This window comes from Tachysurus vachellii, chromosome 22 (genome assembly GCF_030014155.1).
Source record: "Tachysurus vachellii isolate PV-2020 chromosome 22, HZAU_Pvac_v1, whole genome shotgun sequence".
Taxonomy (NCBI): domain Eukaryota; kingdom Metazoa; phylum Chordata; class Actinopteri; order Siluriformes; family Bagridae; genus Tachysurus; species Tachysurus vachellii.
In genome coordinates this window covers 6,196,360-6,208,398 of record NC_083481.1, presented here as the reverse complement: position 1 = coordinate 6,208,398, position 12,039 = coordinate 6,196,360, and the positions used below count along the sequence as shown (strand labels likewise).

The following is a 12,039-nucleotide window of genomic DNA, read 5'->3' as shown; positions in this document are numbered from 1 at the left end:
TGTGTGTGTCATTCTGTATTCTAAACATAAACATTTTAATTCAAATTCTATATTTTTCTTTGTGTAAGTAACTAGTGCTTTTTGATGGATGCATTTTATAATCTGCGTAAAGCAATCATCACAAATTGGAAAGGTTTAAATGGTGCAGCGAACACCGAACAGAAATTCTCAAGACTTGTTTCTCATGGTGGTTTCAGAATTCACACTTTCACTGAAGCATAAGCACAAACAATATAAGCAAGGTCTTGACTCTTTGAATGTGCATCTTGTGAATAATTAAGAGTGGTTAGTTATTGGCCATGCAGGAGTGGGCTCATATTCTGCTAAACTGGAGTACACTGGAATAACCTGAAGGCATTTATTGAACCAATAATAACAATCAGTGAATTCTCAAGGCAGCGAACTGTATGGCATCCAGTTCTCCTGAACTGGAACAGAGTTTGAAAACCACAGAGCATTCCTGCCATCTACCTGCAGTCTGTTGCTACACACACACTGAATATTTACATTCAAACATCTTGGCATATTAGGCATATATGCTGATTTCATTTGCACTACACGTTTCCCTACTGCTTAATTACACATAAATACATATGAAAATGTTAAACACAATCAGGAGTTACAGACTTTGAATGAAAAATAATAAGGCAAAATGCACAATAAAAACTTAAATGCAAAATGCACCCTTTATTTTCTCCACTTTGCAAATATAAATTTTGATTTTATTTGAATGACATTTGATGATGTTTATTGAACATTCATAGAAGGAGCCTTTGTCTTATTCATTTAAAAAATGAGGACAAAGGAGAGAGCTGATGAGGAAATGACTGTTTACAGCTGCTATAATGTAAACGATAACAGGAACTGACTACTCTTTTTTTCCCCTTTTACAAGGATAAAAGAACTGCAAAGTGATGCAAGTGAAATTTGAGTGAAATTCTTTTTTTTTTCTTCTTTTTAATAGAGGTATTTGAATATTTATTAAGAGCAGGAATGTTCAACAAAATGTTAAAATATTATAAACACAGGCAATAAACAATGCATTTGGCTCACACTTGCATCTTTAAAATGGAGAATATATATATATATATATATATATATATATATATATATATATATATATATATATATATATATATATATTTATATATATACTTTACTTTATATACTTTATATATATACATATATGCTATATGATTAAACCGAGATTACCCTATAGAAATTCTGCACTGCCCCTTTAAGAAAACGCGTTTCCATGGTTGCATGTGACGGAAGTAGCACGGACCTGTATCCTGGAAAGATGCTCTGACAAAACATGCTAGCTTTCTGTTTAGCTTTCTATTTTAAATAAAATTGAAGTTGTATTGAAGTGTTTTGCTCTAGAAGTCCACAGCTCCCTCTTTTTAAATGTTAACTAGGTCCCTTTAACGCAAGAGAGTCGCACTAAAGGTAAGTCAGCTAGCAGTTTCTGTAGAACTAGCGACATGCACGGCTAATTGTAGCTACATGTATCAGTTAGCACGCTAATTATCGATTCGACAGTGTTTCCGGATTGTAGTGTCCGTTTGTATTCAGTAGTTATGAATAAACAAAGCTTTATGAAGGATTACAACCTCAGTGTTTTTGAAACGAGTCGTTTCTCGAAGCTTCAGATGTCCACTAGTGACCTCTAGTGGTCAAAAAAGGCAGTTACGTTTGTTTTTCTATAGACTACAAAAATATACTAGTTATTTGAATAAAATTTTCAATGAATAAATAAGTGAAATTATGATTAGTAACCTTCACATAACAGTTCTTCCTCCACGTGTAATCTCTTTTTATGAATCATTATATTGATCTATAATTTATATGTTGTTTACTCACTATACTGTGTGTAGGAATACGGTACAGTTATCTGGCCACTGACCAGAATTCATATCCCAGCACCAACAAGCTGCTAATTTTGAGACACTAAACCATTAACTGCTATGTTGCAGTCACTTTTGGATAAAATTGTCAGAAAAATGAAGTCCGCAGCCCACTAAAATTGTGAGGAGAATTATAACATTAGACATATTGGAATCTTTTTGCACTGCTGTTCTCTGTGCTGCATCTCAGGGCAGCGTAACACACTCGGAGGAACGTGTATCAACCCTGTTTTGCATGCATAACGTCACAGGCACCCACAGTTGTTTAACGTCTCGCTGATTGCCAGGAGATAGAGTCATCCCATCTGTCCCACCCAGAGAGCAAAAGCGATGTTGCTCCCTAGACTCACATCCACACATGGCAAAGGCGATGCCGAGAATTAATCTCGCATCTTCTTAACGATGCTTCTTTTCCTCAGTTGAACCCATTCTTCAAGCATTTCCTAAACATTGTGTCAAGACATCGTCAGTTACGCCATTAGAAGAAAAATATATATGGGTCCTCATGTGAAAGTGGCCTGCCTTCGCAGTATGCACATCTAAGCTCTAATATCCAGAATAACCCCATTACCAAGTACAGTAGCTTCATTCTGAAGCCACATATATTCATGAAAAACACTCTGATTTGATATGAAAGCCATTCAATATACCAAAAACTCCCAAAACATTTATGTGCTCATTCTATTTTTTCATTCATTAATTCATTCTGTGGTTGAAAAACTAACCCAACATTTTCAAACAGCAGTTATATTTACTTTTGTGTGGTCACAAAAAAGGAATTTACTTCTGTGAGACAGTTTAGGATTTTTATTTGAATCATCAGAGCTTGAAAATCATTAATAACCTGATTGTTTTGTAATGTTTCAGCTCCAGCACCATGCGCGGCCATCCAGTGGACTGCGTAGTGAAATCCCCAGTGGCTCTACAGCTCGGCGATGTGGTGTCTGATTCAGTCCGTCCCGGTGTTTATATAACAGACGTTGTATTTACAGAGCCGGTCAATGTAAGCGCTTCCACATATGGAGCTGGTGAATGACCAGCAGCTAAGCGATATTGAGTTATATTAATATTAAGTTAAAATAAGTAAATAATGTTCAGGATATAAAATAAAAAGTTAGAGATATGCAATATGCTACTGTTACCACAGAGTTTTTTACCCTCCTCATTTTCCTACCCTACCTCCAGATGACTCATTGCATTATAAGGAATGATGGTGTGTTTAGTCATAGCAGGTCACCTGGTTTCTTTTGGCTGAGCATTTTTTATGATTATCTTAATTATGCATTATGGTTTATTCGCTTTATAAGAGGAAGTAGACTTTTGCAGCCACTATAGCCTATAATGTTCACTTCCAGAATCATAAATGTTTTATAACTCACCTGTGTCAGAAATTCAGGATCCTGAAATAAGTAAGACAGGTACTTATTAGTTTAAATAGGCAGTTTAATTGCTAATTCTCTCTGTGTAGCTGTACATGTGATTAATCAACGTGCAGTAAAATATGTAATTTATATATTTTTTCAGTGCGGCACATTAGTTCGGTGTTTCACAGGCTTTCGTACCTAATAACAGACTAACTGCTTTATGAATAGTTCAATAAGTAGTTATGTTTCTGTCTCTGACAATATTTACCAATTCAGAGCCTCTTGTGAGTCTGCATTAGGACTCGAGTAATATATAGTTATAAGGGGTCAACATTATGGTTCTAGTGACTTCTGTTTGAAGAAAACTGCATTAATGACTGTGGTCCTGTGTAACATGCTTTAGGATGCAGTCATCAATCACAGATTTATTTGAGGTCTAATTATACAGGCTCATATGGTGATGGTGGCTCACTAGGACTGAAAAGCAACTAAAAATATACCTCACTTTCAGACTTTAAAAGCTATATATATATTTACAAAATAACCAAGGCACTTCAACAATAAACCTTTATTTTGTTGACAACACAATGATCAAAATTAGAGAGCAGCAACGACTGTAGCACAGAGAATGATTATAACTATAATTACTGAAAGTTACAACAGTCAACAATTAGTAGAAAGTGTACAGTCCTTTGGTTTGATTGACTTCAGCACATCTGCAGCCACAGGATGTCTCTAGTGTCTCACTGCTCTGGTGTGATTTTGCTCTACTCTTCTTCTTGTCCCTTCCACAGTTCAGTGACTATAGGGGGTTTCCTGGCTATAACTTTGTCTCCAAGGATTTTCCAGAAGTTTTCTATTGGGTTTAGTTCAGAACTCTGGGCTGGCTGTTTGATTATTTCAATGCTTTCAGCTTCAACAAACCGCTTTACCAATTTTGCTGTGTGACAGTGGGCATTGTCATGCATGAAAACTGCTGGCTGATTGGGTGACAAACGCAGGGAAGGAAACACATGTTGAAGAAGGGTCTGATAAACATTTACATTCACTCTGCCATAGCTGTATCAGTGGCCCAACTCCTGCATCAGAAAACATCCCTCAAACCATGACACGTCCCCCTCCACCTTTACACACATTGGCTTCAGTCTTTCCCCAGTTTGATGACAAACATAATCAAAAGCAGAATCATTCTTTCTGCTTTTGAGAGTTTCGGTCACTGTAGAGAGGGCTCTTAGTCCCAATTCTCTTAAACGTCGACACACCGAACGACGAGACAGATCCTTACTCTGTTCAGCGCTGAACTGGTGAACATTCCCAGCTGTAGTGTTGAACCGATTGCCTATTGATATTCTCTGCATTATACTGTCATCTCTTGCATTTGTCTTTCATGGATGACCAGGCGTCTTTTGGGACATGAATGAGTTTGTGACATTGTAAAGATGCAATATTCTAGAAATCACAGATTTGGAACGACCAACTTCTCTTGCTATGGCTGAAAGGGTCATGTCTTTGGCCTTCATCTGGACAAACTGCTGCCGGAGGGTTTCAGTCACTGTAGAACGGCTCACCATCTCGAAATGTCAGTGAAAAATGGAATGTTAGGCTAACAGTGAAATAGGGTTTGTCAGATAATTAAAGAAATTAACACAGGTGCTAGATTAACACCAACAACTGGGAGGTATATGAAAGTGTTCTCTAATTTTGATCAGAGTTCAGTGTTTTTTTGATCAGTGCACAAATCTCATTGGAGTTTTTTATTCTGTGCTTCAAATTATATGTAACTCATGAAATATGCTTTCAAAACCTGCTCTTTTACTCCTGTTTAGATTATTTTAAATAGAACTAAGCAGTGACCTTAAAATTTAGGAAATTGTAGGTTGTTTTCTAATTTTGCTGTAAATAAATTCTGGCTGTTTTGTTGTGTCTCATATTTCCAGTGATCTCAATAACGAGCGTGCCTTTTATGTACTTCGGGCTAGATTCAGGAAATCTCCTTCAAGAACTTCTACACAGCCTATTTGACCGTGCGAGTGTTGAAGAATGTGGAAGGGAGTGACGAGAGCCCTGTTAAGTGGTTCACGTGTGTGAGAAACTACTGCCTGATGTCTAATCCACACACTGAAAGCGGATCACAGGACTACTTTTCTATCTACAGACAACAGGTCAGCCTAAGATTTGACCATTTGGTGTTGTACATGTTGTCTTTTGTTGCAGTCCATCCATCTCAAGGTTCAATGTACTGCACAGTCTCCGATGCTTTTCTGCTCATCACGGGTGTAAAGAGCGACTTTTTTAGTTATTATAGCCTGTCTGTCAACATGAACCAGCCTGGCGATTCTCTTCACTTCTCTCTCAAGTTTCGATCCACAAAGCTGCGGCTCAGTCGATATTTGTACGTCGGTTTTACGCACCGTTTTGCTGTTGCGAAATGAAAATCTCAAGAGATCAGCAGTTTCTGAAATACTGAAAACACATTTTGTTCTGAAGTTTGTTTCAAACTTAAGCTTAACCGCAAAACCAACAACATAAAAAAAAAATACAGATTCTGATCATGGTTATAGATACAGATTTACTTTACACCCCACATACATACGGCCAATGGCAAAATTATCATTGGGACTTGAATCATACCATATGGAGCCATTTCTACATGTACCATCTTCACTATGTATCAACAAAGTCTCTCTACTTTTATACTTTTTTAGTATAAAATAGTAATACTTCAATAAAATACTTAAAACAAGATGTCTCAGAAGAATCTAAAGTGATTTATCACAGTATTGAGATCATATTATATTATGATATTGCTCAGCACTACAAAGGTTCAACTTGAGTGTTATGATTAAGAAACCACGAGAGATGCAAAAAGTTGCCTTTTTCTTTCAGACCCGAACAAAACATTAAAAACAATGAAAGAAAGGAAGACAGACAGAAAGAAGGAAAGAGAAAGGCAACATATTCTTGATACTGTTAGCATCCTGGCAACTATTCAGCGCTCAGACTCATTTACATCTCTATGGACCATGTTTTCCCAGACCTTGATCTCAGAGGTTTTATTTTATAGTAATTATCCTCTTAATTAAATGAGCTCAGCCTCCCTGTTTCAAAGGCTGGACAACGCCATGCTAATATGAAGAGATGAGAAGAGATGGTTCACTGCTTTAGTTTTACCATCATTAATACCTAGAACCTTTCTTCTTTATGTGACAGAATTTATTCTACGGTGAATTTAATAAATAATCAGCTCCAGAAGTAATGGCATCTAGGACTATAGATAATGTACTATAACAAATACTATACAAAATGTATTTATTAAGCAAATCTTTGTTTTAATTTGTGAAACTTCTTGAAATACTTACTTTCTAATTCTTTCATTTTTTTTTCAATTAAGCCGAGTGTGTAGAAACTTCTCAGGGGTGGAAATAAGTTGACACAGAGACCGAATTCCAATACTAAGGGTGCCAATAATTACGGCACTGACTAACTAATATATTTTTAGAATTACAAGGACACATTTGATCATTTTTGCATTGGACACATCGGATACATTGGACCCATCACGGCACACGTTTTACTGTAATTTCTGACTCGGCTATGACTATGGATTTTAATTGAATAATACTTAAGGAGTTTCTGGGGTTTTAACGTATTTAACGCTCTTTGTATTGTAAACAAATTGTTTTGTTGGGTTGCAATCAAAGGGACTCTGAGGGTTGAACCTGCAGAGACATTTAGAAAAACCAAACTCACAGAAACAATCCTAGCTGAATGAATAAGCAAACAAAATCCTGTTTGAGGAGACGTTGTCAAGCCAGCTTAAGAAATCTCACGCTTCCATTTTCATGGGCTGCAAATATCAGTTCTATTTTGCTTTAGAAGACTCGCATTCAAAAGCAAATAACACCTCAAATTGAACTGTTCTCTTGTTTCCCTGCTGTGATTTAATTTCCACTTTCCAATGGCTTGTAGTTTACTTATTTGTCTGATGTTGAACACGTTTTTTTTGCATCACTCTGGCAGCATGCTGGAGGTTTGAGAAGACTGAACTCGCCCTTGAAAGTCTCAAACCTGTCACATTAATTCTGCACTATCGTATTTACCGAAGCCTCTGCTTCTGTTCTGCCGGCTGACAGATGACGACGGAGCCAGATAAAGTTATTACTGTGCGGCTCATACTGAGACAGCCTTCTTCAGTCTGGCTGAGTTTCAACATTCAGGACATCAAAATATACTCATCAGCAGATGAAGTAAGTATAAAACAAAGAACCTTTACTCAGGATGAGGTTTTTACATTCATTACTGGTTAAATCATGACACATTGTGTTTCACTTCATGTTTGTGTAGTTAGAGATTTTGTAATAAAGCTACTGTATTCTATTCTCTCCTGTCATAGCAGTGCTATTACTGTATAAACATTTCTTTTCCCAGGAGTCAGAGAGAGACGTTCCTTCCTGGTTAGCTACCATCACACCCGCTGAGGAGCCTGTCGATCTGAAAGTAAGTCATTCAGTGTTCCAGGAAGAGCCTTGTTTATTACTAGATAATTGCATATCTGAACATCTTACTTTAAGAAGAAAAAAGTCTAACGTACACTTTGTGTACAGTGTAAAGGACTTTCACTGTTCTTCAATCAGCACGGTAACGAGTTTCCATTACGGTCGCCTCTCTCCTCTATAACGTGATTAACGTTTTAAGTGCCATTGCCCTCTACTGCCGCTTATCACCTTGCTAATGTTAATAGAATGACTGAAATTCTCACATTTATTTATTTATTTATTTTAACTGGATTTATTGTTCCGGGTCACAGAGTTACTGAGTCGTTAAGTAGACGAATCTTTGTCTTATCAGGGGCTTCCTGATCCAGACACAGTGTCATCCAGTATTCAGCACATGTGGGCTCTCACGGAGATCATGCAGTCAAGCCAGACCTCCGCCTCCATCGGCCGCTTTGACGTAAGACCCAGTTCTGCTTCAATAAGCGATGAGTGTTAAACTGTCTAATCAAACTCAAAGACTGACCGCAGACAACAAATAATAATGAACAGAAGTGATAAATTATATACATATAGACTTTTATTGAATTCTTGAATCCGATTGGTCAGAAGGTGTGGATAATGGTGATTTTCTTTGACAGTTGTAACCACTCATTCATATGGACTTGTATGGCAGATGTTCCACATTAATATAAAGCTAATACATGTTAAAATACGACAAAGAAAAATATATAATTGTAACCTCTGAGGTTTTAGGGAATAATTCTGCAGCATCAGTACCACATGAAAGTCTTGATTATCAAACAGCACATTTTCTTGTGTTTCTACAATGCTAAACACTTCTCTGCATTGGAAAGTGTGTCTAAAATACACAATATGGCCATCTTTGTATCCTGTAGCATTACAATTTACCCCTTCAAGGGAACTAAGGGGCCTAAACACTGTCATGTTCCAGCATGACAAGGTACAAAATGAGGTCCATAAAGACAAAGCTGATGTGGACAAATCAAGTGGCTGGTACTGATCCCTCACCTCAACTCTGCTGAACACCTTTGGGATGAACTGGAACGTTGTTTGACCTCACTAATGTACTCTTGTTGTCACTGAATGAGCACAATGCACATAGCCACATTTCAATATCCTGTTAAAGTCGTCTAAAAGACTGGAGAATATAATTAAAGCAAACAGGATTATATCTGAACAGGGATGTTTAAACAGCACATATGAGTGTTATGGTCATTTGTCCACACACTTTTGACCATATAGTGTATTTATGTGGCAATCCAACAATGTGCAAGTTTTCATCGTATTAGATTTTTGTTTTCTTTTTCTTCTAAACCGAGTAACTTTTTAATTTGTTTCTTATCTCCATTTCCAGGTTGATGGCTGCTATGACGTCAACCTGCTTTCATATACATAACAGGATGTGACCAACAGTTCTACAGGAATGATGTAGACCCAGGCTTATTACATACTAGGCAATGCTTAGCTGTGTCTCAAATCGCACTGTACACTATGAACTTCACAGTGTTATGCCTAATGATTAAAATCTCAAACCGAGAATCAAACTACTTCCATTTAGAGCTGAATGTAATTGATTGGTTGAGATAAGATGCTGTATTTCATACCACTGAAGCCTGTCTGCGCTCAGGTTTTAAACACTACCATATTAGCCCTTAAAGAGTTAAATTAAAGAGCAAGAGCAGCAATATAAAAATACAAAATGTCTGGATTTGATTTTTAAAAATGATTGTTTACATTTAAAGTGTGACATAAAGCATAGTGGCCACTTTTGTGGTTTTAGTGCATTATTTGGGTATTTAGAGGATACTACATACAGGGAACTTCTTAGGTTACAAAAAGTGTGTTGCATTTGAGACACAGCTCATGCAAGATATTCAGGACAATAAATAGAAAAAAAATGTACTACAGATTCTTAAAAATGCTGGAGAAGCTTGTTAAGGATCATTTTGCTCCCCTTGAGTGATTGTCTTATAGTAACAAGTTATTTAAATGGTTCAGAAATTATTTATTTTGTACAGCAAAAAAAAAAATCTACAAATGCGATTTGGACACTTAAGTACTGAGAAGTTGTCTGTATGTATTATTAAGATGAAATATATAAATGCAATGTCAAAATATAAACCATTTAATATGGAGTACACCAAAGCAAACAAAAGTAAAACCATAGATAGTAATAAATAAACGCTGTATAAGAAATACAAGTAAATAAATCAAAACATTATTTCATCGTTTTTATGGAACAACAGGTCATATGGCCCAGAATCAACATTTTAATTCAAATACTCAATTTCATTTAATTATTAAAACATGTATTAATTATTATTAAAAGCTTGTATCAGCTACTCTTTTCTCCTTTCTGTTATGAAAGCAGTGTCAACATTTTTATTAATCTCTTCATCTCTGCTTCATTTAATCCTATTCTAAGGTGCTTCACACTGCATACGTAATCAGCTAATAATAAAAGCCGAAGGAAGACAATCAACTCTATATTTCAGTCCTATTATCTCCCGAGATCTCTGTCTATTTTTAAACGTTAATGAAATGCGTTAATTAAAACCCAGCAAGTTTATTGGAAATCAGTATTCGGCATTCGACGTCCATCTGCCCTTCTCTTACATCAGAGATGTGATCTCATATGCAGTTTTAGTAGCCAAACATGATCAGATCCACTCCAAAATCCCCCAGCAGCCAGCGAGAGGACGGACGACTTAATGCTTCCTTATTGGCACCTGGTTAAATATTTATGAGCGTGGATAAACTAGGCTAAAATCTATGGCAATGTATTTGCATGATTATGCAATGGGGAATATTCAAGTGGTGAAATACAAACCTACTTTTGACTGTCTGACTGTTAAATGTTCCCTGAAAGTAGTTTCAGCCCCAGTGGTTTTGGCCAAATAGAAAGACTTTTATATGACTGTATAATACAGTGGAATCAAATTAGTCTTTTAGAAACAAACCAAGACACATGCCACGGAATTAAAAATCTATATGAAACTATTCATTACGCAGCACTCATGTGCACAAAGTGATTCCACAAGATGGCAGTAGATGCTTGCTTTTAGGGAATTTCTTTTCTTTCATAACAGTGTAAGTGCCATACTCCCCCCCCCCAACATTATTCACCATTTCTCCATGCAGTTTATTTTAAATTACTGTCAGTTTTCATTACTGCATCATGTAAACATGATCTGCTCCATTATTTACACAAAACACAACTACCTTCTTACTTTTCCAGTGGTATCAGTATCTATAAATAGAAGTCAATTTGAAATATTAAGCTATTCATTTCAATTCAAGTTTATTTCTATAGCGCTTTTTACAATTGACATCGTCTCAAAGCGGCTTCACAGAACATAAACATAGAACAAAAGGTTAATATAAAGAATAATAGAATACAAAATTCTAGATTAATATTAGATATACTTAGATCACAATGTGTATGTATTTATCCCCAATGAGCAAGTCTGAGATGACTCAGGCAGCAGTGGCAAGAAAAAACTCCCTTAGACGGTAAAGGAAGAAACCTTGAGAGGACACTTGAGAGGATATGGGTGACACTGAAGGGTGTGATTATAAATATACAAGATATCTAGATATCAGATTATTATCAGGTTACTAATATTGTAAAAAAAAAAGTGCATTTAAGTTTGTATGACACTTTCTGGCAATAATAGAATAAATCAGAACATTAATAAGAGGAATAGCACACAGGGTTGCATGATACAGAAAACATTTAAAAATGCTGTTATAGTAAAATAAACAATGGTGGTTTGTGGCTCAACATGAAGCATTTCAATAACAACACGTCTCTGAGTGCTTTATTCCTCTTATAATTCCAGCAATATGGCAATATATTTGATTTATTAAATAATACACATCAAAGTATGGAACATCTGTGAATCAGATGGCTTTACCTTGAGGTGAAACACCTATTGATCAGAAAATATCATATCAAGCGAGATCCACACAATTATGCCTCAGCTTTCACATCAGAATCCACACTTGTTCTTAAAAGGTCTTTTACTGCAGCTTAGCGTTGCGTTTATTCCTTTAGCAGATGCTTTCATCTGAAGTGAGGCCAAAACAAAGGCCAAGCATCAGGCTGTTCAAAGGCTCGATAGAAGTGCTGCACTGTAGCGCTCACCATCAATCCGCCAAGCAAGAGCACGTTTTAGGAAGTTTGTGCTTTAGTGAAATGTTTGAATTTTAGCTTGGCTATTAATGGGATTGTTAATTGAACCTGAGCTA

The 12,039-nt window shown here is 36.3% G+C and overlaps 1 protein-coding gene across 1 annotated transcript; it reads left to right on the top strand.

Moving 5' to 3' along the window:
- Positions 1 to 1,261: 1,261 nt before the first annotated feature.
- Positions 1,262 to 10,004, top strand: nicn1 (nicolin 1). Its single transcript, XM_060858056.1, has 7 exons — positions 1,262 to 1,449; positions 2,775 to 2,910; positions 5,251 to 5,433; positions 7,405 to 7,518; positions 7,700 to 7,768; positions 8,120 to 8,224; positions 9,143 to 10,004. The coding sequence occupies exons 2-7, from the start codon at positions 2,785 to 2,787 to the stop codon at positions 9,182 to 9,184; spliced, it is 639 nt and encodes a 212-aa protein (XP_060714039.1). The 5' UTR covers positions 1,262 to 1,449; positions 2,775 to 2,784; the 3' UTR covers positions 9,185 to 10,004.
- The last annotated feature ends 2,035 nt before the right edge of the window (positions 10,005 to 12,039 follow it).

What these genes read in the sequence shown, in the direction of transcription:
- nicn1 (XM_060858056.1), top strand. Translation starts at nt 2,785, where the DNA reads ATGCGCGGCCATCCAGTGGACTGCGTAGTGAAATCCCCAGTGGCTCTA. An exon ending in TATTTACAGAGCCGGTCAAT is followed by an intron (nt 2,911 to 5,250) that starts GTAAGCGCTTCC and finishes ACTTCGGGCTAG; the next exon opens with ATTCAGGAAATCTCCTTCAA. An exon ending in AGGAGCCTGTCGATCTGAAA is followed by an intron (nt 7,769 to 8,119) that starts GTAAGTCATTCA and finishes TTGTCTTATCAG; the next exon opens with GGGCTTCCTGATCCAGACAC.